A 27,199-nucleotide genomic window follows, 5' to 3' on the forward strand; every position below is an offset into this window, starting at 1 on the left:
GTCTTTGTGGGAGGAGTGGAATTCCCTTCAACAGCAGGCCTGCCAAATCTGCGATGCCACAAGCTATGATTGTAAAGGGGAGAACAGATTTAGTAGTAGTTGACAATCAACACGATTAAAGCCACAAATAACCATAAATGAAAAACCACCAGATATCAAAAAAAGTAGTGATTTTGTACAAGATTGGGGTTGATCCAAGATCAACGGTTTGCCGAGTTACAACTGAAGAATGAAAACAAGACTCAAACAAATTTCAATGCCGAGTTTTCAATTCTCTAAAGCTTCAATCTTCAGGTCTTCAAATCCCCATCAAGCACACGTGGTTCACGGACTTCTTAGTTCTTGGCCATTTTAAATCTGCAGGTTTAACCAAGGAGGCAACCTTTTTTACCAAGAAAACCAATGACCCCTCTCCATAACACGTCAACCACACATACCTTTTTGCCCTTGAGGGGGCCAGTAATAGAGAAATAAGCCAATTTTAGGATGATGCCAATCACCACAGGCAGTAGGGAAAAGTTCAAGCCCTGTTGCAGCACGAACAAGAGCAAGCACAATTGGTAAGCGTTCAGCTGCAGTTTACACACATCACAGCTGGTACAAATAGTATGGGCAACAGGTTCAGGTGGGCCGGCAGCAGGTACAGGCATGGTACAGCCTGCAACAGCAAGTATAGGGTGGTACAGGTGCAGCAACAGGTACGGAAGGCAACAACCAGCAGCGAGTTCCAGGTACAGGTGATTGTTAAAGATGCTATTGTTAGTCATGGTCATCTCGCGGTTGTAAGCCCTTTATGGGACTTTTTTGGGCATGGACCATTTGTATGGGAAAGGGGACCAAGAGAAAGGGCTTTGCATTAGCATTCACATGATGTACATATATAGTGAAACACACCAGCATAAAGTTCCACTTGTGTGCTCGCCCAAGACCAACTCTCACTATTTACCATGCTAGAAGCTCGTCCAATACGGCTGCATATCATCATAATATCACATAACAATAAAGGGAGAATATAAGGGTTTGGCTAGAACTCGCTACCCAACCATAGGCTCCAAACTATATGTGGTAGAAAGCCACCCACTGAGCTAGACACTGGCACAACCCTAGCAAACACGTGTCCACAAAGCTTGCATGTCCCATACCATGCACCCCCAGCCATTACGACTGTCTCATTGGCACTGTCCACCGGTGGGCTATCCACTAGCTGGGACCCTTGGGATGCCCCGAGTCCCAAGGTAGATGTTACATCGCCATAATCGTTGCCATAGCACAAGAGGGTAAGCAATTCTAGTCACCACCCAGCCATAGAGGAGAATATGGATAACACCACACTCCTGAGCACTTATAGGGGCTTGCCCGCCCATAAGCCTACCCGGCCGCCGAAGTGCTCCGACTTGGGCGCCCTCACCCCTAGACCCCGGATGCACCCGCTATCTGCGCTCCGGGATATGGACTCTACATCTAGTCGAGCTCCTTCGTGCTGTTACAAGCTACGTGACATCCCCCCCCCCCCCCCCCCCCCCCCCCCCCCCGCCCTTCTAAAGAGTTTTTGTTCTTGAAAACAAACTGGTAAGCACATATAGTTGTTCTCACTTGAGACCTTTTCTGACCTATCCTTCCACTTAACAATTTCTCATCGGTACACAGTACGCCTCTCGTTCCGGTCTTTGAACCTAAGAATTTCCCTTGGTTCAAGTTGAAGTGCGGTAACTCCAAGGACTCAACTATAACTTTAAGATAAACTACGTTGTCTTGGATTGTTTTCACATGCTACTTACATGAAAAACTAGGTGTACTCAAGAGCTCTCCGGCAACTCAAGTTTGTAGACTACGCTACCAACCATTTGTAGACTACGCTACTAAATATTTGTAGACTACACTACCATGCTATGCTACCAACTTGTTGACTCTTCTCCTTGCATAGCTCTACGGCCATAGTAGATCTAGACTAGAGTCCATAAAATAATGTAACTGCTGGAGCAAATCTAGTCATGAATAACAAAAACAGATTCCAAAGGTGAGAGGTACTCCTCTCCACTAGATTATTCATCTTTGCACAAGCATATGCTCTAGAACCTCGTTGGGTTTCTAGTTTGATCACCATCAATCTACGGATGGTTGACCTCACTCTTACTTAGAGTGATATTTAACCTTTGAAGATTTTCTTCAAGATGACTATCAAACTTTCTATCTCTACTCAACACTATATTTGCGGGCAGGCCATATAGTTTGTAGAGATGTTTGATATTAAAGAGCCTAGCGAGCTCAGATATTTTCACATTTTTTAGTTTGTCAAATGTTGGCCTTTTTACTTTGCTCTTCAAGAAAAGTTTTCGTCTGCGAAAACGGTTCATGTGTGTGTGTAGACCATATGGTTATCTATGTTTGTAACTTTCCTAAGTACTATGACAAGGAAAGCATGACACAGAGCACATATTTTCCTTAAGTACTACGACCAAGGAAACATGCAACACTTGTGTTTGATCTGGAACACCAAACCATAGTTGCCACTTGCAACTATGAAAGATGTCAATAAAACACAAATTGCTACTAAGGCATCGAATAACATCATGCCTTTAGTATACGCCAGAAGTTCTCAAATCCTCAAGAACCTCATAATGAATGTGCTCCGGCATTCAAGAAATTCCTTCGCATGTTCTACAACATCAAAGATGTTTTTCTCTTGTGGTTAGAAACTGCATGGACTTTAATTCAACAAATTTGCGCAACTGTTATTACAAGTCTTTAGCAAATTGTTCTATAATGCGGTAAAGTTCAATTGACCTTACACATAGTTTAAGGAAAGCTACACTTTTCTCTCTCCAAAAGTTCTTGCATTCTTCCAAGAATAGTTTACACATCTATCAACGAAGATGATTTCCACGTAGACAACGGTTATGTGATGTATAGTGTCTACGTACTACTAGAAAATCAAGAGTAACGTGAACCAATAAGAGTACCACTCCCAGCCCACGAGTAGATACATGCCGGTTGCTTGGCAATACATATCTATGTCTCTACAGCCAACCATGTCTCTACGGACATGTTTATGGGCTATGTATGGTCACATCCAAAAGCTAATAGCACCATCCAGACACACCTCTACAAGTGTGGTCTCACTGGACACCTCTACTAATGTGAAACAATATCGTAAACCATTTCAATTATGAAAAATGATTTACTATAAAGCAATAAACGAGAAACTCTTTATCGCTTACCCAGTCTGTATATACATATGCTACGATATGTGGATTAGGCATAGTCACATGGGATGAGGAACGAGGACGGGGACAGGGACGGGAACGTGGAATGGCAAAAGGTAGGGAATGGGGACGGGGACGACATATGGAATATGCAATTTATTGACTGTAAAGCACACTAAATAAAAGAACATTTATGTTTTTACACTTTGAACTTTCAAGGCATTACTTTAAATGTACAATACGTGGCGCAAACATCGAACATGCACTAATAAGTACACCGACAAACCAATATATAAGCATGGAATGATGATCACTATCAAATAGCAAAAGACTAGTGTCTACAATGCACATAAAGTGTTGAGTCAAGACTCAAAAGTAAAAACAATGAAACATAGCTAAATGATAAATCATAGAGCCTGCAATGCTCAATCGGAGGCTGGAGCGTGAGAAGTACTGGTGTCATGATCATGGTTGCCTACATGACTAGTTTGAAAGATAGTGGCACGCCACCTGCTCATTTCCCTCCTCTTGCTCCATCTCCCACTAGGTAAAGGGATCTGCCTTTGCAGTCGCACCCTTGTAAAGCATTCGCAAGTTTGCGCTTACAAAGACAAGATTATATGCCTTTTCTACACCAATGCGGTTCCTCTTCTTTGATGCAATATGGCTGTAAGAACTCCAAAGCTGCTCCAAACAAGAGGAGCTTACAGCTGGGCTAAGAATGCGGATAGCCAAGTGTTGTAGCTCAGGCCCATCTGAACCATAGTCTTCCCACCACAAAGCAGTCCCAACCTTCAACCTATCCTCTTGGGCATCCGCACAACCAAAAGCACCATGAAAGGACTTGTATGCAGCAAGCTGGTCTCTAATTTTGCGCCTAATGCCTCCATCTGGCACTAGACGATCCAAGATGTGCCTCCAGCCATCACTGACCTCTCTGTCACTCTCCTGTCCATTACCTTGAAACTCAGGGTCCACCATATATGCAGCTGCATGCAAGGGAGAGGCATAGGAGTTCCATCTCGTCACACATAAGGAACGAATCTCCTCGTATCTGTCCTCATCGGGCTCTAACTCTTGCAACTTCTCTATCATTCTATCCATCGCCTCATACACCTTCTCGATGCATGGCTGCATAGCAATTACAAGCCTCAACAAGTGGACGATAGGCCTCACCATAGAATCAATGCGTTTCACATCCTCCCAAACAGAAGTGCTCTCTGCATTCTCCCTGCATAATATGCCTATGGTTGTCAAAGCCAATGTAGAAGTGGTGAACTCGTCGCTGATGAAGAGCTGCCTCAATGCACCATTGCACTCTCTCAAGCGGGCCAACATCAAGAAGTTGAAGGCAAATCAGGTGTCTTGAGTATTTGAGAAGTGAGAGCCTTGATTTCTTGGAGAACTTGTGGCGGAGGAACTGATGGTTCAAGACAAAAGTTACCATTTGATTGGCCTCTTGAATGATAAGCTCAATCCATGACATCTTTCCAATATCCTTTAAAAGATTGTTCAAACAATGTGCCATACAATATGACACAGTCATGCGTGGATACATGCCCTCAATAATAGCTCCAGGTGCCCTATTTGCAGCCTCACCATCTGCAACAAAACCCACCACACATTTCAGGCCCATGAGCTCAATGCCACCTGCTCACTCTACTGCAAGCACGTCTGCACTCTTCCGTGTCCTTGAGGCATCATATGAAGCAATAAAGTACATCTCACCAAGGGAATATGCAACGAGACCATGGATGGACCACTTTCGTGTGTCACTCCATCCATCTGCAATGAGTGACACTCCATTCTTTGCCCATAGCCGCTTTGTGTTCTCTGCAGCTTGCTCAACAAGATGCTTCTCCTTGTCGAGCAATGTGGTGCGCAAAGACTCTGATGATGGGGGAGTGTAGTTTGGACCATACTCCCCAATCCTCTTCACCGTAGCCTTGAAGTACTCGGATCTGATTACAAAAAGAAACAAGTGAGCTTTCAAGAATGCAACTTAGAAAAATCATGTCAAGAGAGAAGAGTCAAGGCCTACCTAGGAGTATGGAGAGCAATATGGTCATGGAACAAGAAGTGAGCCACAACTGTATCAACCTCTTCTTCTTAGGATCCCAACTTCCCTCAAGTGTACTTTGTTTCCGCATGTGTGTGGGCATCGTAAAGGAACCTACACCATGTGGTCGTGGTGTAGATGTGGTAGATGCACTCCTTGACCCTGAAACAAACCCCTCAGGTGGTGTCACAAATGCTGCAAGATCCACAGCCACACGTGCCGGCCTTGCAGCCCTCAAAGCCTCATGCCCGGCAATGCGCTCAAGAAGCTCCCTTCTCTTCTCTGATGTGATTCTCGTGCAAAATTGAACCTCGTGCCCGGACTCATGCATAAGGTGGGCTCTCACTTTGTCTGACCCACTTGTCTGCCTATAGGGGCGAAGCTTGCAAGACCAGGGGCATGAATCTCCCCCACTTCCAGGGCGGTTGGCATTAATCTCTTCCCACCATGACCAATGGTCGGTTCTTCTAGCACCACCACAACGTGCGGAGCCGAAGGCTGCTTGTGAAGAAGATGCCAAGAGAGAGGGTGGAAGTTGAGAGAAAGAATGAAAAAAAGAAAGCTATATTAACGTCCTTTAGAGGCCACATCTGACCTATAGGACTAATCAGATACATCCATGTGATTACATTCCACTTCGGGGGCAACAAAATGAAAATAGAGATAAAACTAAAAATAGTTCAAATTCCCTACATGACCGTAGGAGAATCCTAGATAACATGAAGGATTTCTCTAGCAGCTACTCTTCATTACTACCATGTTTGGTTGTCCTGAAATCTGCAATAACAGCTCTACCTCTACGGTAGACTGCCCATTTTCCTTGTTTCCTTGCTTCGTATACTTTATTGAGTTCTTGTTTCCTGTTTTTTAGTTGTGTGGCTGTGAGTTCATCCGCCATCCACACCTTCGTTCCCTTAAGTGACCTTGTTTGCTTCATGACTTTAATTTTGTCTTTCATATCTGCATACCTCAAAACCACATGTTTTCCTTTGATTGCCACTGAGGGATCTCCAATGTCGATGAAAGGGATAGCTCTGCACAGCTTTCTTTGTAGAATCTCGCATTCTGGGACATAAGTATCATTCGCAATCTCCTCGTCCTCCAATACCTCCACCTGTTCCCAACCCTCTGACAAACCACCCACCCTAATTTCTTTTGCAATCCATTGCTGCCCGTTCTCTTCATTAATCTGTGATATTACTTCCTTAATGAGAATTTCTTTAGGCTGTGGATCAAGTAAATTTACCTGTATGATTTCCTCCCTGTTTTCTTTTTCGTGTTGTTGTTCCTTAATCTGTTTCTCCAGGGTTGAAAGATGTTGTTTTGTCTGATGTAGTTCATCTTGCAAGGCTGAATTTGTTTGCTGAAGATGTTGAATCATGCTCAGGAGGTACCGCTCCCATGGTGATGGTTTTTCATTGGGTTTGGTAGGAGGGGAGATAAGGGTTTCGGAGAAGGTTTTCTTGTTGGCCATGTCAAACTGCTGGACTGTTTGAGAGGTTGCTCTTCACGAACCCCACCCCCATGAGGTGCAAGCCCTTACCTGCTTGGAGGTGGGTTACAACCCTACCCTACAACTAGGGTGAGCAGGTGGGCAATAGGTACATAGGTCCGTATGTGAGTAGCAAGAGAGATGGGCAACGGGAGAGAGAGAGAGAAAGAAAGAAAGAAAGATTTTATTAACGTCTTCCAAAAGACCGAACTCGGCCTATGAGACAAATCAGAGTACCTGTATGGCGAACACGAACAGAGGCGACCAGGTGAAGCGATGGCGAGCAAGGGCAAACGGGAGAGAGAGAGAGAGAGAGAGAGAGAGAGAGAGAGAGCTTAAGGCTTAAGTGGCAAGGCCAAGCACCTTTGAGAGAGAGAGAGAGAGAGAGAGAGAGAGAGAGAGAGAGCTCTTTTAAGGCTTAAGGCTTAAAAGTTAAGAGGCTAGAGCCTAGAGTAAGCTTGCGGGTTGAGAGAGAGAGAGAGTGAGGGAGTGGGAGTGGCAAGGCCAAGCACCTTTGAGAGAGAGAGAGAGAGAGAGAGAGAGAGAGAGCTCTTTTAAGGCTTAAGGCTTAAAAGGCTAATCGTCTCGGATCAACACTCACTCTTCTTCTCGTAGAAACCGTGGCTAATCTCTCCGGATCAGCACTCCATTCTAACAAGGAAGGTGATGATTGCTGGAAAGTGTACGTATATAATAATACATGCCTAATTATAAAAAAAACGATCAAGATAACTGTAGGCATTCCGTACCAGCATCAAGATCAAGATTTGTGTTATCACTTCGGATTAATGTCAAATCTAGTGTGGTTTGCCTCTAATCTCTCCGGATTAGCTTCAAACCTTGAGTTTACTTCTGAACCACCATGTTCAGTCCTAAACTCGCCAGACATGTTAGAATAATCCGTTGAGCTCTTCGGCTTAGAATTCTTTCTAACACAATCTATCCAATGATGGTAATAATTATGCTTGTTTGGAGTGAGGTACTTCTCACTTTAACAAGTAGTAACCCCCCTTATATACTGGTAAAACTTTACTCACATTTTCTAGTGCCTTACAAAACTGAGGTTCTACAAGGACAAGAACTCTGCAAAACTAAATAGCCCAAGTAAACTAAGAATTTACTTTTTCTTTTAAATTCATGAAAGTCATTCTATACTTCCATGATTTGTATTGTAGTAGCCAAACATGTGTACAAGAATGAACACGAGCGTTGGATATAGGCGAGTCTACACTCCCTAAATGTTATAGGGTGTGCCCCACATATCGGAACCATCCAACAATGCTAGTCTCTTGGTCACCAATGGTTCTATAGCATTCTCAAACTAGAAACCACTCTGTCAGCACTAGTATTTAATCATGGCTATGCTACACAGAGCTTCTCCTAACTCTGTCATTGGATTTCTTTCCAACAAAAGGCTATAATTGAGTCTGAAACTCAATCTTGTCCAAACACTTGATTACTACGGAACAAGCGTACAAGCAATCAAAAGGTCAACCTATGCGTATAAGTCTTGGTGTCCCATACCACCAAGACCACAATGACCTTTATGAGCACTTGACGTCCTATACCATCAAGTGAGCATGAAGCTCATTCTGACACACAAGCAGACTCTTTTCCTCTCCTTGAGAAACAAAATCTCAAGCATATGGTTGACTATGTACCCATGAGTGTTTGCACTAGACGAACCATGCATAATCTGTTTTAAAGTTCAACATAGCTATAATTTTAAGAACTATATCAACTCCCACAACCTCAAATACTCCACCTAGAGTATTTGTCAAAACAATCCGAAAAGGTCTCAATGGCCCGTTATATCCATTGGTAATTCAGCCACTCTTTCAAGATCTTAAAGACTAGCCACACAAGGTAGCCTTAGAACAAGCACTCTTGAAGGCATTCTCATCTTATCTGACAAAAAGAGCAATGACATACTCCAAAGATAGGTATAGTAGCTCTATACTCTATTGCAAGTCACGTCGAACAACTAGACAATGAACATCATCAACACCCGAATTCCTGTGTGTTTGGTAAACTCCAAACTCAAAGATCACTATGGACCTCACTCTAAGATTACTAGTTGATCTCTACGGACCATACAACAACACTTAAGTTGTTTAACAACAAATCACTGTAGTTGTCATATTCTCAAGATGCTTGTTTGAGGTCTAGTGATAAGATATGTAACAATGTACAAGACCACTACGAGCACCAAGGCTTATGGCACCTACTACGGCCATAAATCCAATCCGAGTGTGTGCATAGGTGTTTAGTAGCACTGCGGCTACCCACAAAGTGATGTGCAAACATGTATCTGCAAGCATGTGCACCCATTTTTTTTTCGAGAAAAGATTCTTTCATTAGTTATAAAAAACGCCCACTGGGCTACAAAGAACCTCTCCTGCTCATAAGAAGGCAGAGCAGAGATCTAATCAAGGCAGCTAGGGAGACTCTCCCTAGGTGCAAAAAAGTACAATAAAGGTACAAATAACTGAGAGGCTATATCATACAATAGGGGGGGGGGGGGAATCCACATAGGTGGCCTGTAGTGCCAACGGGGGGTACCCGCGTGTAGAGTAGAGAACGGGCCGCTGCGCCAAGTGGTGTGGAAGGCCTGGCGCCGCAAGATCGCTCGATCCGAGTCGCCCCGGATGCGGTCATACTGTCCTCGCAGGGTGTGAATCAACTCTTGCCAGATAGCCCGAAGAGTCTCTGCTGGTGGCTCCAGTCTCCCCTCAAAGGCCCGGAAACAACGGGCTCTCCAGGTGAACCATATGGTGAGGCTGCTGAGGAGCTCCCATCGTAAATCCCTCTCTTGTGTCCATCCGACGGACGAGAAATCCGGTGAAGGAACAAGGCGAGGCTGGCCCCTAATGAATCTGATGGCCTGGCTATCCTGCTCCGTCTCGTATCCCAGAGGAGGCCGTGACGAAGTCGACCATGCAGCGGCTCCCCACGTATACATGCCCTTTGGGGAGAGAGGGGCCAAAATTTGCAGCATCCTCAGCCAAATCTGTTGCGCTTGTGGACAGTCCCAAAGGCAATGTCTCTGTCTCCAATGGGTGGCTGCATCGGACGCAGGCCGACGGAAGGCCACTGTAGACAAGCCAGGTGCCAACTGCAGAGCCCCTGTGGGCAACCAGCCACTAGAAAGTCGAGATCCTGCATGCCTGTTGACTAGCCCAAATCCTGGTCCAAAAATCCTCCAGGAACTCCTGTGAGAGGCCCTGTAGCCGCCAATGCTCCGATGCAGCTGGAGAGACCATCCTCCTCGCAGTCAAAATATGCCTCCCCAACGGAACAGTGTACTGGAAGAAGGTGATCTCTGTGGCCTCAGGGGACGCATAAGGATCGTGCCACTCGTACTCGCCAGGGTCCCACTGGAGCCGGGCCAAGGGGCGCGCAGCATATGCCCATATGCGCCAATCAGAGTCCACATCTGCAAGGTTTGGATCAATATGCCACTTCCGAGAAGCGGCGGCCACTACCCGAATCCTTTGAAAGATGCACTCTGCAACCAAAGGCGACTCCGCCTCCACTCTCTGAAGTCTGCCCTCCTCTTGTATCTCATAGTAGAGGCATCTGCCATCCTCAGTGCAAGCTCTGACAGCAATCAGGTTCTCCAACTGTGTAGAGGCTCCCATCCACCGTGGGGCCGTTGGCTCGAAAGGTGTGAACCACTCCTCAATGAGTGCCCCCTGAATGTCATCCCTCATAATCAGCCCCCCTCTGAAGTGACTCAGCCTCTCCACCTGGATCTCCTCCGGGAGACTGCAAAAGGCCCGCCAATCTCCAAAACTACGTGTTGGGCTTGCCGCCAATGGTTCCCAGGCTAGACGAGGCCGAGAGCCCAGCATATGACCCTGCTCTGTGCGTACCGCGGGGCTCCAGATGAGCGGCTGTCTGGCCCGCTACTCATCACAAGTAGGAGGTCTCTGAGAAAGCCCGGTCTCAGAAGCTCCCACGCTCGCAGAATGCTCAAGGCAAATCTGTCCTCCCATCCTCTACTGAGGCCTGTCCTCCTCATCACTATGAAGATCCACCGTATCTCTGGTGCCCAAGTGCCCCCTGCTGGGGGAGCTCTAGCCTGCAGCCGTTGAAAAAGAAGCTCCTTCCAAGGCTCAGTGCCTGGAAGCAGCCCCCGAACAATAAGCTTCCCCAACAAGGCTCTACTCTGATCAGTTGGATCTATAATGCCCAAGCCCCCCTGGCCCCTCGGAAGAGTAATAACTGCCCAAGCAACCTTAGCCCGGGTCGGCTGACCATCCCGCCGAGACCAAAGAAAGTTCTTGATCAGCCTCTGTACCTGGCTGATGCAGGAGCTCGAGAAGATCCAGCAAGACGTGATGTACCACATAGTCGCTAAAAGCACCTGATTTGTCACCACCACCCTCCCAGCCAAGGATAGCCGAGCTGTACTCCAATATAAAAGCTTCTTCCGAATACTTAGAAGAAGCGGGGCGATCTGCTGCTCAGGTGACAAATCAAGTCCAATCTGGCAACCCAGATACCGCACTGCTGTGCCAGGAGGAATCCATCTAAAACCCGGGTCTGGGCTCCATGCCGGAGTGGGAGCGCTACTGATCCAAAAGGCCACTGTCTTGCGCCAATTGATCAATGCTCCCGAAGCCTCACCAAAAACCTGTAGCGGCTGCTCTGCCCTTTGTAGGTTGGCCTCCTGGCCATGCAAAAACAATCCCGTGTCTTCAGCAAACTCAGAATCGAGCAGGTTCTCACCCCGGACTGGGAGCTGGAGTCCTCTCAAACCAACCTCCTCTGTTGTCAGGTACATGCTCATAGCCTCTGCAAAGAAGAGAAAAAGGAACGGGGCGAGCGGGCATCCCTGGCGGACTGATCTGGTCAGCTCAAAACTCGGCCCCCGCCCTCCTGCCATCAACACCTGGCTACGAGCTGTGGAATATAGAGCCGCCACTCCTCGAATCTAGTCTGGCTCAAAACCCAGGCGAAGCATAGTGCCCTCTAGGAAACCCCAATCGACTCTATCATATGCCTTCTCAAAATCGAGAAGCATCATGACCAAGTCCTCACCGAGAAATCTAGCTCGGGCTGTCGCCTCCCAGAAGGTGAAAATGTTGTCAAGGATATTGCGCTCTTTGACGAATCCTGTCTAGGTATCATGAATCAAATCCCCAAGGAAAGGCTGGATCCTCAAACTCAAGGCCTTTGCTAAGACCTTGTAGATAGTATTGAGGATCGTAGGCCTCCAATGCCGAATATCATCTGACACTCCCTCCCCCTTGGGGATAAGAAAGATCAAGCCCTCTGAAAAGCTCTGCGGCATCACCCCAGTGTCCAAAACATACTGAAAGCCCCTGTGGAGGCATGGCCCCAAAAGGTCCCAATAGCGCATAAAAAAGGCAGGCGTCAATCCGTCCTCCCCAGGGCAACTATGACGCGGCAGGACCCTCAAGGCCTCAACAAGCTCATCCTCTGAAAGGGGCTCACCCGAAACTGTGCGCATACGATCTGTGACCCTCCTCTGCACATGGGCCCACACAGTCTGTCTGCAAGCATCACGTGCCTCCGTGGCTGGCTCCGCTAAAAGCAGGTCTCTATAGAACTCAGTGGCAATGGCTCGAACGATCCGTCCTGCCTCCTGAGCTGGCGTACTCTTGCTCGAGCATGGTGGGGTCTGGTAATCTCAAAAAACTCCCGAGTCACTCTATCCCCAAGCTGCGTCCACTGAGAGGCCTGGCGATGATAGTAGAACTCATGTCTCTGCTCCTCTGTCTCTCTAACCTCCTGGCGTGCCTGGCTCAGCTGGGACGCCACCCACTCACATGTAGGCAGCTGCTCCTGAAGACGCTGGAGCGAAGCAAGGCTACGTCTCAAGCGACGCTCCGGCTCTCGTGTCTCTCCCAGCGGTGTCAAGGCTGTAGCGTGCAAAAAAAGAGCTGAGCTCGATGAGTCCCTGGGCACACTGGCCTGCTGCATCCAGGTCAGAGCTTTGGCTATCCTGCCATATCCTCTCAATGTCCTCATAAAGACTGGGATCTGTTAGTATCCTCTCTGGGATCCTCAACTGCAAGCTGGTGTCCCGTGTCCTCTCCTCAAGTGTCAAAATAACTGGCGCATGGTCTGAAAAAGAGGTGCCAGCAAGAATGCCAACAGAGCCACCACGCTCCCCGAACCTGTCGCCCACATAGAAGCGATCAATCCGTGAGAGATTAGTCCCTCCCTGCCGGCGATCCGACCCAGAAAAACTAAGACTGCCCTGAGAGCGGGAGAAAGCCTCATGCTGCCATGCATCAGTGATCCTCAGTGTCATACAAAATCGCTCCCAAGCTGCAAGCTTTTCTTGTCGTGCCGTGCACTGTAACATGACTGCCTCCCACCCTATCGGCCGTGTCCTCAAGCATGTTGAAGTCTCCCCCCACACACCAATGTGCGGCCTCGAGCAATGCATCTGTAACAAGGGTCCAGAAATCTGCTCTGGCACTAGCATGGTTGGGCGCATAGACATTGAGCACACCAAAGTGCTCATCGTGCATCCTCAGAATAACATATTGTGCTCTATCAGGCACAATGACCCCACGATCCACAATGGCCTGCCGCCATACATCTGCAATGACCATACATACTCCTCCCTGCCCACCCATAGGGCCAAAACTTGCAGACCAAAATGTGTCCCATCTACCAGGCATCACCGAACCATATCTCCGAATCCTGCTCTCACTCAAATGGTGCTTCTGCAAGTTTTGGCCCCCAACCAGCCATCTCTGAAGCAAGCAACCACGATAACGTACATAGTGTGCGCCGCCAAGGCCCTGTACATTCCATGAGATGATCCTCATGGATGACCTGCTGAGGTGGAGGCTGTCTCAGCCATACGGCGGGCCTTCGCAAGCGGCTTGGATGGAGAGTAGTCCCCATTTGAGCGGCTACGAATCTGCCCCCCTGGTGTGCTGCAAGAGTCTCGGACCAGGTGCCAGTGGCTGTGTCCCATGGCGACTGCCTCCCGCTCAGAGAGAGCAACCTCATGTATGCATACATAGCCAGGGTCGCGTGCTAGGTCTGCCACTATGCGAACCACCAAATGTCGAATCCCGGAGGCATCCGCACTCCCGATATCAAAGAAATGCGCCAACTCCCAGAGTCGGCCTATCACGTCTGTCATCTCCAGTTCGCTCACATGGTGAGAAAACTCAACTGCCTAAGTCTTCAAAACACTAAGAGCGAGATCCAGAGTTTACTCCCGGTCGCTAATGCCGCAGAGAGGGGAGGAGAAGGCCACCGCTGAATCAAGTGCCTCCTCCCCTCGGGCCGGAGGTATCACCACATGAACTCTAATGGGTGCTGGCTCATGGGGGCCCTCCGCTCCAAAAAGCCGTGTGAAGGAGTAGTCGAAAGCCTCCGAGCGCTGTCTAGTGTCGAGACTACTCAGCCGACTGCGGATAGAGGATATCCGTGAAGCACGAATCGGCATGGTAGGTCTCCTCTGCGGTGCTCGAGGAAGGTCGGTGCTCAGTGCCCGCCGGATTGTAGGTGATCGCCAGGGTACTCCCAGTGCCTCCCGGGGAGCTGAGGCGAGCGGAGGGGGGGGAGAAGGGGGTGGGGGAGGAGCCGCCGAAAAAGCGGGAGCGGGAACGGGAGGAGGCGAAGGTGGAAGCGAGGCGGGAGGGGGGGACGGGGGAGGGGGGGTGGGGGCGAAGGGGGGGGTGCAGGCATCTCCTGATCCTCAGGTTGCACTGGGGTCTCCTCCTGAAGGGGAGCAAAACTGTTCCTCACGGGAACCCAATGATGCTGAGGCTGTGGCTGCTGCTGCATCGGTCTCTGGGCATGCTGCTATAGCTGCCTCCCTCTACAGCGCCCCTGTCCAGGCCCCTGTCCAGGCTGCCAGTCCGAGGTCTCTGTGGGCTGAGCAAGTGTCCCGGAGGCTGCCTGCCGAGCTGCATCTGTGGGCGGGCCATCGGTGGTCTGCTGCTGCGATGAGGGTCGGGGTCTTGTGCGAGGGCAGGCCTTGGCCAGGTGGCCGACTTGCCTGCATATGAAACACTGGTTCGGGAGCCTCGAAAACTCCACTCTTTGATCTATCCATCCCCCCCCTATCCTAGGTAGTTGAATGACCTTCGGAAGGGAGGAGATGTCAGGAACCAAAACTCAGACCGAAGGCAGGCCAGCTGCTCTAGCCACCACTGAAGCTGCTGTGGGGCCAATCTCAAGCACCGAGCCCACCAATGATCCTATCCTAGAAAAGAGCGGAAGGTACTCGCGGCGGAGTCCAGGAAAGCAAACTGTAACATGGAATAGGCGCTTTCCCTGCTTGGCCGCTGCTGGGTCGAAACCATGCTGCCAAGGTCTGAAGAAGGCCCGAGCGCCCCTGATGTCGAGGGGACTCATGGCTAGGACCTGGGCCACGCTTTGGGCTGTCTCGAACTCGATTTGGTAGTGTCCGCGGCCCAATAACTGAACGTCCAGGATCTTGCCCACATCTGCAAGAAGGCGGGCCTGGAGAAGATCCCGGATCTCTCCTCTGCTGGGGCGAGTGCCAACTATACGGCGATGGTGGAATGTGCTTGGAGGCGTTCCACCTCTGCGGCGAGGCTCGCTTCCTCTTCTGGCGAAAGAGAAAGCCTGATGGGGGTATCCTCAGGGGCGGGCGAGGGGGCTGCGGAAGAGTCCCTCTGAGGTGGGGCGGGAGGAGCCTCCATCAGAGTCTGAAGCTGAGTCGAGGGCGAAGCGAAACGGAAGGTCCTGCAAGAACCGAGCTGCACAAAAAGGCGGAGCGGGGAGGGAAAAAGGGGGGGGGGGGGAAGGCGGAAGACAGACGGGGATGGGAGGAAGACAGAGGGGAAGGGGCGGAAAAGAGGGGCAGAAGGCAGAGGCGGAGAAGAGGGGGGGGGGGGCTGCGGAGAACGCAAGGGGGGGGAGGGGCATGCGCAACAAGGGGGGAGGAGGGCTGGGGCAAGCAGGGGCAGCGGGAGGCGGAGGAAGGGGGGGGAGCGGGGGGCGCGAAGGCAACAGGGCAGGCGGGCAAGGGGAGCGATGGGCGCGAATGGGGAAGGGGCGGGGGACGCGAGAAGCGTAGGGCGCGGAGAGGGGGGGGGTGCGAGTAGGCGGGGAAAACAGATACGAGGGCGGGGAGGGGGGGTGCGAGCCGGCGACAGTTCGAGCAGGGGCGTGGGCGACAGCTTCAGCGAGCTATGTGTCGAAAAATCAGAGTTTTCAGCCTCCAAAAACCTGCTTGAAGCTCAAACTCGCCCAAGAGATAACTCATTCCTAAGCATGTGCACACATATATACTCGGCAATTGGATTGTACAAGCAAGCAAATGACTCATGTGTTCTCACACAATCAATTTCTAAATGTACACATTTGTTTGGTCATAGCTTCGTACAACGATGACACCAATTTTATGGCAACTGTGGCCATGAATCAAAATGCTTTTTTTTTTTTCCAACTATGCGAAAACCCTTCTCATAGATAATGCCATGTGTGACTATGCACACTTGGAGCCAAAAATGTCAAATTAGGCTCCCTCATATCATCCCAAATTCTCGTGGCCCCCACACACGTGAGGTAATAGTCAGTCTCACACTTCTTACATTGCTTAAGACTTACGTCATTGTGTGTGTTTCAGGCACCCCGCGGGACACACACACTTTTAAAGCATGTGTGAGGTTACGTTCTGTGGGAACCTCCCCCAAAACATGTTTATATATATATATATATATATATATATATATATATATATATATATATATATGTATGTATATATATATATATGTATATATGTTTATATATGTATATATGTATATATGTTTATATGTATATATATATATGTATATTTATATATTTATATATTTATATATGTATAGATATATAATATATATATGTGTGTGTGTGTGTGTGTGTGTGTGATTAGCAGCCCATGCAGACAGAGGCTTTGCCTCTCTGATGTCTTGTTTTTATATCTGATACTTTGCTGTATATACCTCTTTCATGCCTCAAACACTTAAGTGCTTTACCTACAATGTACAGAGCCTCTGCAATGTCTCAAAGTGAAGGCTTTTATGGAATTATGTACATAAAATGCAGCCAGATATTGTTTGTTTGCAAGAGCATAATCAACACTCCATGGTTGGTCGTCATGTTTATTTTGGTGGTTATGATATATATTATGATGGTACCACTACCTACTCAGGTGTATGCAAACTGGTTAGACATGAGCTGGAGCCTCAATTAGCCTTCAATGACAGCGGTGGCAGATGGATGGTCATACAATGTAATGTCAATGGTGATATTCTTGAGTTTGCATCAGTCTATGCTTCCCAGACCTCTGCCATGAGAGCTTCATTATGGGATTCTTTATGTAGATATCCATGGAGATCCAATGCATTCATCTGTGGAGATTTTAATAATTCCCCTCTGCCAAGAGATAACACCACTTCAAGATCTCATATGCTTTCATTGGAAAGGCAGATATGGGACAGCATGCTTCTTTCTGTGGAGGCTGAAGATTTATGGGTGCTTCTCCAAGGGTCAGTGCCTGGATATACTTTTCATCATAATGCACTTACCACATACTGGGCAAGGCTTGACAGATGGTATTTGTTTTACCCTCAACAATTTGCAGATTTTAGCCCTCATCTCCTTATAGATTTTTCATTGGAATCAGGCTTATTTCCGACATCACTATTTCCAGCAAATGATCAGACTTGCAATTCATCCCTTGCCTTTGCATGCCCAGGAGGACATGAATTATGCTTGGGACAGCTTTGTCTCTCGTATGCAGAATGTCATTAGGGAGTATGGCAAACTGGCATATGACTGAATGGAGGAATGAGGTTAAATGGGCAAAAAGGACAGCACAACAATTGACTGAATTTTCTCAGTTAAGGCCTCTCTCTGATTCAGAAAAGGTTTCCCTTTCACTTGCTCAGTTTAAATTGATTGTTAATGATCAGAGGAAATTGCACAAATGGCAGATTAGGGCAAGAATGAAGCCCCTCATGGATAAGGGCTGCTCATCAAAAGCCTTTTTTCAGGGCTTGCATGCTACTCGAAAGAAAAACTCATGCCTAAGGGTAAGGAAGCTAGATGGCTCTTGGACACACTCTTTCTCCGATCTCCAAGATGAATGCCAGAATTATTTCCAGAAATTATTCTCCGCTCCTAGTTCCCCATCAAATCAAATGACTGAGGCTAGGACTGAATTTCTCCAATATGTTTCTGGAATAGTGGAAATGGATGATGCTCTTACCTTGGAGAGACCTTTTACTGACACAGAACTTGATAATGTATTGTTCCACCTCAGCAAATATAAGTCCCCTGGCTGGGATGGCCTTATGGTGGAATTTTATATTTCTTTTAAAAATGATTTGAAAGAAGTCCTCTTGCAAATGATCAATGTTGCCTGGCAAGAAATCAGTTGCCGCACTCTTGGAAGCATGGCATAGTCAAACTTGTGCCCAAAAAACATCTGTGTGACCATATGTCAGATTGGAGGCCTATTACTTTGATGCCTGTAGTTTACAAACTCATTACCAAAATGATTGTGCATAGGCTTCACAGGATACTGGATGTGGGACTTCATCCTCATCAGTATGGGTTTGTGCCACGAAGACAAATCCATGACAATATATCCAATGCCTTGACTGCAATTGAATATGCTAAGTATTCTCATCAAGATGTGCTTATATTGCAAGTGGATATTGCTAAGGCATTTGACACTGTTCAATGGGATTTTATCTCTCAAATCATGACGAAGTTGGGCTTTGGTCCCAAGATGGCAAATGCAGTTTACTGGCTTTATTCTGGCTCTACTTCTTAGTGCATTCTTGGGGGTCCTCTGTCTCGGTCATGGACATTGGGTCGATCAGTTAGACAGGGCTGTCCTCTTAGTGCCCTCTTCTATGCCATTGCGACCCATCCCCTTTTAATGTATCTTGATCATTTTACAAACACAGGACAGATGACTGGTCTTAAAATCCTTGGGGCTGCATCTTTTCTGGCACAAGCATATGCTGATGATTCCTTCTTTATGCCACAGAATTCTTCCCGGGAAGTTCAAATGCTTATGACCACTCTTTCATTGTATGGCGTGGCAGCGGGATTGCATGTCAATTTTGACAAATCTAAATTACTTCCCCTGAAACAATGTGACTCGCATTCTATTCTTTGGCCGGGTCAAGTGGTGCATTCCAAAGATGTAGTTAGGCATTTGGATATCCCATAGGATGGCATATCACCCCAGGAAGCAGCAGCTAAAATGGATCTTCCAAAGACTTCAACATAAATTGGAATACTGGAAGATTTCTACTTGGCCTCTTCATGTCTGGCTCAGAATAGTACAGTCCATTGTAATGTCCTATGTCCAGTTCTATTTGCCTTTGCTGCATTGGTCCTCCAGGGATATTTCAGCCTTTATGTCTCAAGCTATGGAGATGTTATGGAGGACAAAAACTGCTGTGAAAGCATTGAGACTGATGAAGATGGAAATGGTGTGCTCTCCTAGGATGCATGGTGGACTTAATGTACTCAATATAAGATATCATGTACTTGCAAGGAAGGCGACCATGCTGCATACTTTTTGCTGCCAACAACAGCCATGGACTTGTATGCTAGCATCCATGTGTGTCAACATGAGGACTTGTGCTTATGGTCATTGGATTACTGATCATTGGGAGGTTGTCATTGGGAGATTTGTAGGGAAGATACCTGGTTGTCCTTTCTCTACTGCTCTGATACTTGATTGAAAACAAGTACTTTCTAAGGTCAAATGGGCTCCTGATAATTGCTTGGGGACAAACTCAATGAGGAAAGAAAGTATTCATTGGAGTGCCATCTTTGACATTCCACTCGCTTTACAGGAACCTGTTCGGGCATACAATCTCATGAAATTGGGAATTAGATACATACATGATGTGGTAGATGATCAAGGCTGTCTTATCTTTTCCTCAGGCCACTGCTTTCTATGCATTGGGAATGCATCATAGGTCTATATGGAAGAAAATTGCTGATTTATTACATCCTTTTCTACTTGTTCCTCCTGTGGCTGACACAGACAGGCTTACGCATTGGCAATTGCAACCCTCTGCTACATGCACTCATCCTGTTCCTCTTTTCGCCTTAACCTCCATCAAAGCTTACAGGCTTCTTCAGCCTGCTCCATGGATTCAGCAACATGCTAATTCTCTGTGGCATATAAGGAAGCCCCTCTCATGGTGGCGGAAGAATCTCGGGATGTTATGGAAGTGTAAAATGCCATTGAAACAAAGACTTTTTCTTTGGAGATGTATAACAGGCACATTGTCAGTGGGGGTCACACTTGCTAAACATCGCATTGCACCATCCACATGTTTAAGATGTTAGGCTCCTTCAGAGACTATTCTTCATTTGCTTTGGCACTGCCCGTGTTCTAGAATGAGAATTTCAGATTATCTTCGGCTCTGTTTCCCGAGTCACAGATTTGGGAAACATTTCTGGCTCTTTGGCAGATTTATGAGGTCTTTGTCTCAATACTCACTATTTCTCTCTTGGGTGAGATATTGGGCTCTTTGGACAATCTGTAGTGAGCATAATTTGGCATACTTGGGTTGGCAGATTCACAAGTCATATGAATCTTTCCGAGCCTCGTTGTGGCAATCCTCATATGATGCCTGCCATGAGGGTGATATGAATGCTTCTTGCATAGAGCTTTTCTTTTTATGTTTCTGATCTTTGGGATACTCTCCATTTCAGAGACCTTCCATCATGTAAATTTATGAGCATATAAATATACTGCACTAGATATTACCCCAAAAAAAAAGTGTGTTTGTGTAATTAAGGCTCCACGACCTTATCATATCATCGTGCGGCACTCACGAAGGCAGTTGCTGGGGGAATCGTTATCAGGCTCTGGGTGTGCTGTGGGAGGGAACACACATTTAAAGTGACTTACCATGGAAACCTCCCCAAGCATTTTTTTAATAGAATGAAAAATTATTAAGGCTTTGAAGCCTTATCTTTTTCTTGTGGCGTTGGTCGTCGCCTTGCTCTGCAACAAATGCCATAAGCTACCACTCCACACAAGCTAGTGTGGCCATCTTGGCTTGTGGAGGGCGCCATAGAGCGTTGTCTCGATGGCGAGGTGCTCGAATATCTGGTGCTACGCCTTTGCTCCTCTCAAGCTACTTGCCCAAAGACCAGCTACCCTTCTATGGCCAAATGTGATCTACCGCATAGCAAGCAAATCAACACTTCCATTTTGCTCACATTAGTCTGAAGATCGAAGAAAGCCCTGATTCTTTCTGCAAATCAAAAAAGCCGTAGCTTCTTTCTGCAATCTTTCTTCTAGACACTCCCCCGCGGCAGAGAAGTGGCGGTTTCTGCATCAAGTTCCTATCAGCTTCAGAAGCTCGTGGGATCAACAGATGTAAGGTTTCATGGAGGGCTTGATTTCCTTGTAAACTAGATCGAGAGAGCTTGCACTGCTCTGGTAGACTATGCAGGTGATAATGCTCTCCCGACTCTGTGGGAAGCTCTACGCTCAGTTGCTGTGGTGGGAGGCCAGAGTTCAGGCTCGGCTTCTCGCAACTGGGATGCTGGAAGTGGGGGCTGTGTAGGCTACATCACCATTGTTGATAAAGTTGAGCTGGCCACGAGTAGCAACCGGAGACCGGAGTAGTTTCTCAACCTCCCCTCCCCTCCCCTCCCGCCCAAGGCTTTTACTCACACTACTCTCCCTCTATTTTCTTGACCTTATCCTCTCAATACACATGCAAAGAGACACGTAGAGAAAAAACTAGAGATAAAAATAAAACAATTGAAAAACAAATAAAATAAGATAAGGCTTAGCTCTTTTGAAGCTTGTTCTGCCAGGAGAAGCGAGAGAGAGAGACGACACGAGGGAGGAACGATTCTCAGCTCTGATACCAATGTTACATCACCGTAATCGCCGCCATAGCACAAGAGGACAAGCAGCTCTAGTCACCACCCAGCCTATATGCATGAATGATTCTCTTCAAGTGGGTTAAGGGACTTCACCGACTGACTGACACTCTTTTTTTTTTCCAGGAAAAAGATCCTTCTATTTGTTAATTGAAGACAGCCACAAAGGGCTACAAACTCGCCTCATGTACGGGGTAGGAATCAAATGATCAGAAGGGGAAGACACACTTCTCCTCCGATTGGCCGCTCTGTGAGGAGAAGGCTATCTCATACAGGGGGAGGGAGTTCAACCATACCGGTGGTCTATAATGCCAAGTGGGGTCACCACCCCTATTTGTGAGAAAAGGGCCAGGTCTCCAAAGCCTCAAGAAAGCTTCCCATCGCTTCCACATGCGGTCATAACCTCCCTTTAACTTCCCCCACTGATCGTGGAGGGTGTGAATGATGTCGAGCCAGATGCTCCTGATGAACTCAGTAGGCGGAGTGTGAATACCCTCTATGGCATCGCTGCATCCAGCTCCCGAAATGTGCCAAGCTGAAACCAGCCTTTGGTAGAAACCAAAGTGCGGTAGACTAGAAGTCACCCAATCCAATTGTAGTCAAGCCAATAAAACAATTATATAGGAGCTAGAGTGCTCCAAGACATGAAAGAGAACGACACCTGTTGGTCCCAAACCTTGGCACCCCTTTCGGTATTTCTTTATTCAATTTCAATGGAAAAGTTTAAATGAACGATGCACACCACAAGTTCTATGGCGACCTTGCAATCTGCAGCATTTCTTGCTTTAGTCTTCTTTTTCATCATGATGCGCTAGCTTTTCTTAAATCTTCCATTGCAAGCTTGATTCAGCTTCTTTCTCATTCGCCTTTCTGCTGCTTTTTCATGCTACCTTTCTCTTTGTCGGGAGCTATAGTTGTTCATACTGTGCTTCTTGATTTGCTATCACTCACCTCACTGCCTGTGCTTGGCCTGCTGAGGCTTCTCTTGCCACTTCCATTGATCTTTCTGCCACCATCAATGGCAGTCTTTGCTCCATCACTAAGTTTACAGTCACACTGATTGTTCCATCACTTATCTTTCTACTCAAGCTGTTCCTCCCATTGCTCTGCTCAAGCGATTACACTTGCTCACTAGAGCTCTCCTTGTCTACAATGACGACTCCAGTGCTGCCATACTATAGCTCTTTTCTTGCTGCAAATTTCCTCTTTCTTCTCTTGCCACAATTCTTTTGTGTTGTCAGATGCCTTGGCAAGATGTACCTCCATCTTGAGGTACTCAATCACCATAAAAATGGCAATTTTATGCTCTTTGATTGCCTCTTCCATATTGGCTTCATAGATTCATTCTTGGCCTAGTTCAAGGCCACAAGCCATCCATCCTATATCTTCTATGAGCTTACCATTGAGCTCTCAAATTTGCATGCTCTGCAACAATTCAAGGGTGCTTATCCAAGTAGTTTCCCATAAGAAACCAAGGTGCTAAACATTTATGTGAAAGCCCTAGTCATTTCCACCACTTCATACTCACCTTCATGAGCATACCATGAGCCATGCCTCAACTGACATGCTCCAATATGCGCTGCTACCAGCCCATAACCACTTGCCATTAACACAGACAAGCATGCACCTTCAATACGCCCCTTGCCCAAAATGCAAGAGCCATGGGATTCACAAATCCCACACATAGCAACCCTTCTCAAATACGAACATTCTTCTATGCTCAACACCAAATTAGAGGAAAAAACATCAAAATACCTTCACAAATCTCTTCTTGGCAATTTTCCTTGACGATGATGAAGACTCCATAGCCTTCATAATGCTGAAATCTCCATTTTCAGCTTCCATGATGATGAGAAGGCTTTCCATGTTGCAAAAATCCCATTTGCAACTCTCTTGGGCAGCTTCTATGCAACCTCCTTGTTGCTAATCTCCTCTCAAATCCTCACAAATGCAAATCCAAATGATAATATGAGTGTGCATAATTTTTTCCATAATAAACTGAAAATAATGCTTAATCAGATAAACGCACAAACAAGCTAATATACATAATAATCACCATGACCAAGAGCCCACCCAAGCTCTGATACCATGTTAACAATCCTAAAATGGGATTGATCATGGTGATAGACAATGATTAAGCAACATAATTAAGGTGGATTAAACCACACTAAAAACTCCATGAGAGAGAGAGAGAGATTGCACACTCAACACTTGATCTCTTCTATTTCATATCACAATGAACCATACAATGATATAGGCCCTCTAGCCTTATCCCACTTTACACATCATCATCCATGTGGCATTTCCTTTTCCACTCTTTTGGTCAACACTCACACACCATTCAATATTACATGTGGCATTTCTATCTCACCACAATATTTTGCACCTCTAGGGTGCTTTCCCACATACACACAACACCACGATTACATCTTTCAACATTGATGCTCCGCTGCCTGAGAACCTATCTCTCTGCCTCCTGGTGGGGATCTGAACAAGGAACTATGGGAGCGGGGGGCTGGGGGGTGGAAACACCAAAGACAGTCTCTTTGGACTGACGTTGAGGGCAAGCTATGGCTAGATGTTCCATCGGTCGCAAATGAAGCATTGACCTAGAAGGCCTGAATACTCCACGCACTGCATGATGGGGTCACCCCGGAGGCAAGGAATAGATATAACATGAGGCATTGAGTCCGGCGAGGTAACACAGATGAGGAGGGATGGAATCCCGGCTGCCCCTACGAGGGCCGAGGCGGCAGTGGGAGGGGGCATCACTCTCCCGATGGCACCACCAATCACCGGTCACAGAGGAAGATATTCCTTCCCAACGCTTGGGAAGCAAACTGTCACTGGGAAACCCGACACGCTAGCCAGAGGGTCAGATGTAGGGTTGAAGCTGTGTTGCCACCGCGCAAAGAAGGCCTGCGCCGTACGCAATGCAAGGGGGCTCAACTGCATGACTCGGTTTGACGGCGCTGGCAAGTCGAACTCCACCTTGTAGTAGCCATGCCCCAAAGGGTGAATGTTTGAGATGTTTGCAAGCTCACCAATATCTTTGAAGAGGGAGAGGAAAGAGAAAAAAGGGAGCAGACACAAAGGAGGGAAGGTGGGGAAACTGGGAGGCAAAAAGGGGGGGGAGGGAGAAGAAGAAAGGAAGGGGGGGCACAGAAGAGAGGGGGGGCGGGGGGCAGCTAAAGAAAACGGGATGGGGGGCAGGGGGGGGTGTGTTGGGGGAGGCACAAATTAGCGCGGGGCGGTGTGGGGGGGGGAGAGAGAGAGAGAGAGAGAAAGAAAGATATATGAAGAGTGTACTAAAGACCCAATGGGCCTATGAGACCAAAATAATGTCCATGGCATATCTCATCATGGAATGGAAAATAAAACAGAAAGAAAACATAAACATAGCTATCTCACTGGGGTGATACAAAACTGTCGAGAGAGAGAGAGAGAGAGAGAGAGAGAGAGAGAGGCATGAGGTGGTGGGGGGGGTGCACACCGCAGCGCGAGAGGTGGGGGGGCACAGGAATCAAAAGTTAAAACGGGGGGGAGGGGGGGAGGGTCGTTAGAGGGAACGCACATGATTCATCCAGATCCATGTAGGATTTGCATGACAGTGATCATCTCTTGATGGGAGGATCATGTGGCTATATGTTTGTCTTGGTTTTTGGCAAATTCTGTTTAGTTTTCTTTGGCATGTTGACATAACCTCTGTTTTCATCATCATTTGTCTTGTCTCTGTAGATTCATTGAGAGAGATTGCATGGAGTGGTGTTCCATCAGATATGAGACCGTTGGTTTGGCGCCTTTTGCTTGTAAGTATTGAAAGTGCAATCGTATGTGTTGTTCAAAACACAGTTTAGAAACTGCTCCAACTGCCTGACCAGCTATCCTCATGTGTGCATGAGTGTGCACGTGCTTTTGTGTAATTCATCGTGCCAGCCTCTATGAAGGCTGAGTCTGCTCTTCACATCTGGAGAAGTGAAAGAAATTCTAGTGTTTTATCCATAAAGATTTGTCCACTAAAGTGGACATATCTTTATGCACGAACCTGCAGGTGCTTTTGTGTCCTTCATCGTGCCAGCCTCCGAGTCTGCTCTTCACATCTGGAGAAGTGAAAGAAATTCAATAGTGTTTTATCCATAAAGATTTGTCCACTAAAGTGGACATATCTTAATGCATGAACCTGCACCCAGTCTTGGGCACCAATGAGTTGAGTGGGGATGTCATAGCAGGTGGTCTATGCTATGCATGATGGAGTAGACTACGTTAGCTGATTCATGTTGTACACAGGGTTATGCACCACCGAATTCAGATAGGAGAGAAGTCATCCTTATGAGAAAACGACTTGAGTATGTGGATTGTGTCTCACAGTACTATGACATTCCTAATGCAGATAGAGCAGAGGATGAAATGCACACTCTCCGGCAGGTACTGTGTAGGGTATCTTGATCTCCTCTTAATGCAATTATTTCATCTTGTTCTCAAATCATATCATCAGTGTGTACACGAGCATCTATCTTAATGCTGAATATTTACCTGTATGGCCAGATTTCTGTGGATTGTCCGAGAACGGTGCCAGATGTGGCCTTCTTTCACCAACCTGTCATACAAGTCTGCTTAGAGCGCATTCTATATATATGGTTGGCGAGCCTATCTTACCGCTTCCCCTTTTTTCCTTTGCAAGCTCAAGCTTTTTTGCCTTAAAAGCTTAACTTGAAGGAGCAGTGCCAATGATTCAGGGGCATGCCTGAGAAGTGATTTTTTGGTTTCTGTGGAGTATCGACGTATTTTGTTTACATTTTGACACACCCATGTGCATGCCAGTCCTTGCCAGCATGCTCGGCTGCTCACTTACAGCTGTACATGCATGCCTTTACGAAAGAAAAGAAGTCAAATCTTAAATAAACACATGCACTCATGCAGCTAGCTACCCATCCAACAAACCAGTCTACAGAAAACAACCAAATTCATTGAAGTGCCTGCACACCCCCCCCCCCCACAAATCCCTTGAAGCAGTCACATTATTGACAACACCATTCATTACCATGACATGGAACAGCTTATATGCCACCACATTTGGAACAATACCAGATAAAGAAAGGGCAGGCCTATCGTGGCACATCTCCTCAAGATCTGCGCTGGTCCCGGACTGGCCTTGAAGGCTCTAGGCACCTATGTGGGCACGGCGGGCAGCCTCAGCAGGCCTGGCCTGGTCCGGCAGCCCTGAAGCAGCACGCACGGGCAGCAGGGTGGCCACCCAGGCAAGCAATGTTTGGGAAACTGTGAAGCTGTGGGTTGGCCAAATCATAGTTGTTACGAGGCGCGCCTCTAATGGTTAGAGGCGTTCGATTGCCTGATCGAGGCGTCCGCAAAAAATAAAAAATAAAAAAAATAAAATTAAAAAAATAATTTTTTTTGGCTGGTTTGAGTCTTTAGACGGGGGCTTTAAGGGCCCAAGGCAGCCCCTCTCACACACACTCTCTCTCTCTCCCTCATTCTCTCCCTCCCTCCCTTAAGCCTTTCTCAAGACCCAAAGTTCAAAGTTCAAACTTCAAACAC

The 27,199-nt window shown here is 47.2% G+C and overlaps 1 protein-coding gene across 6 annotated transcripts in view; it reads left to right on the forward strand.

The window, feature by feature from the left end:
• Positions 1–27,199, forward strand: part of LOC147638441 (uncharacterized) — a 108,145-nt gene that overhangs the window by 67,580 nt on the left and 13,366 nt on the right. For all 6 annotated transcript variants that reach the window (XM_086798360.1, XM_086798354.1, XM_086798356.1 and 3 more), the window contains exons 5-7: positions 25,382–25,452; positions 25,931–26,068; positions 26,189–26,280. In XM_086798360.1, coding sequence (XP_086654486.1) covers positions 25,382–25,452; positions 25,931–26,068; positions 26,189–26,280 — 301 coding nt within the window. The remainder of the gene's footprint in view (positions 1–25,381; positions 25,453–25,930; positions 26,069–26,188; positions 26,281–27,199) is intronic.

This window comes from Cibotium barometz, chromosome 5, assembly GCF_041138505.1.
Source record: "Cibotium barometz isolate CiBa-2024 chromosome 5, ASM4113850v1, whole genome shotgun sequence".
In the NCBI taxonomy this organism is placed as follows: domain Eukaryota; kingdom Viridiplantae; phylum Streptophyta; class Polypodiopsida; order Cyatheales; family Cibotiaceae; genus Cibotium; species Cibotium barometz.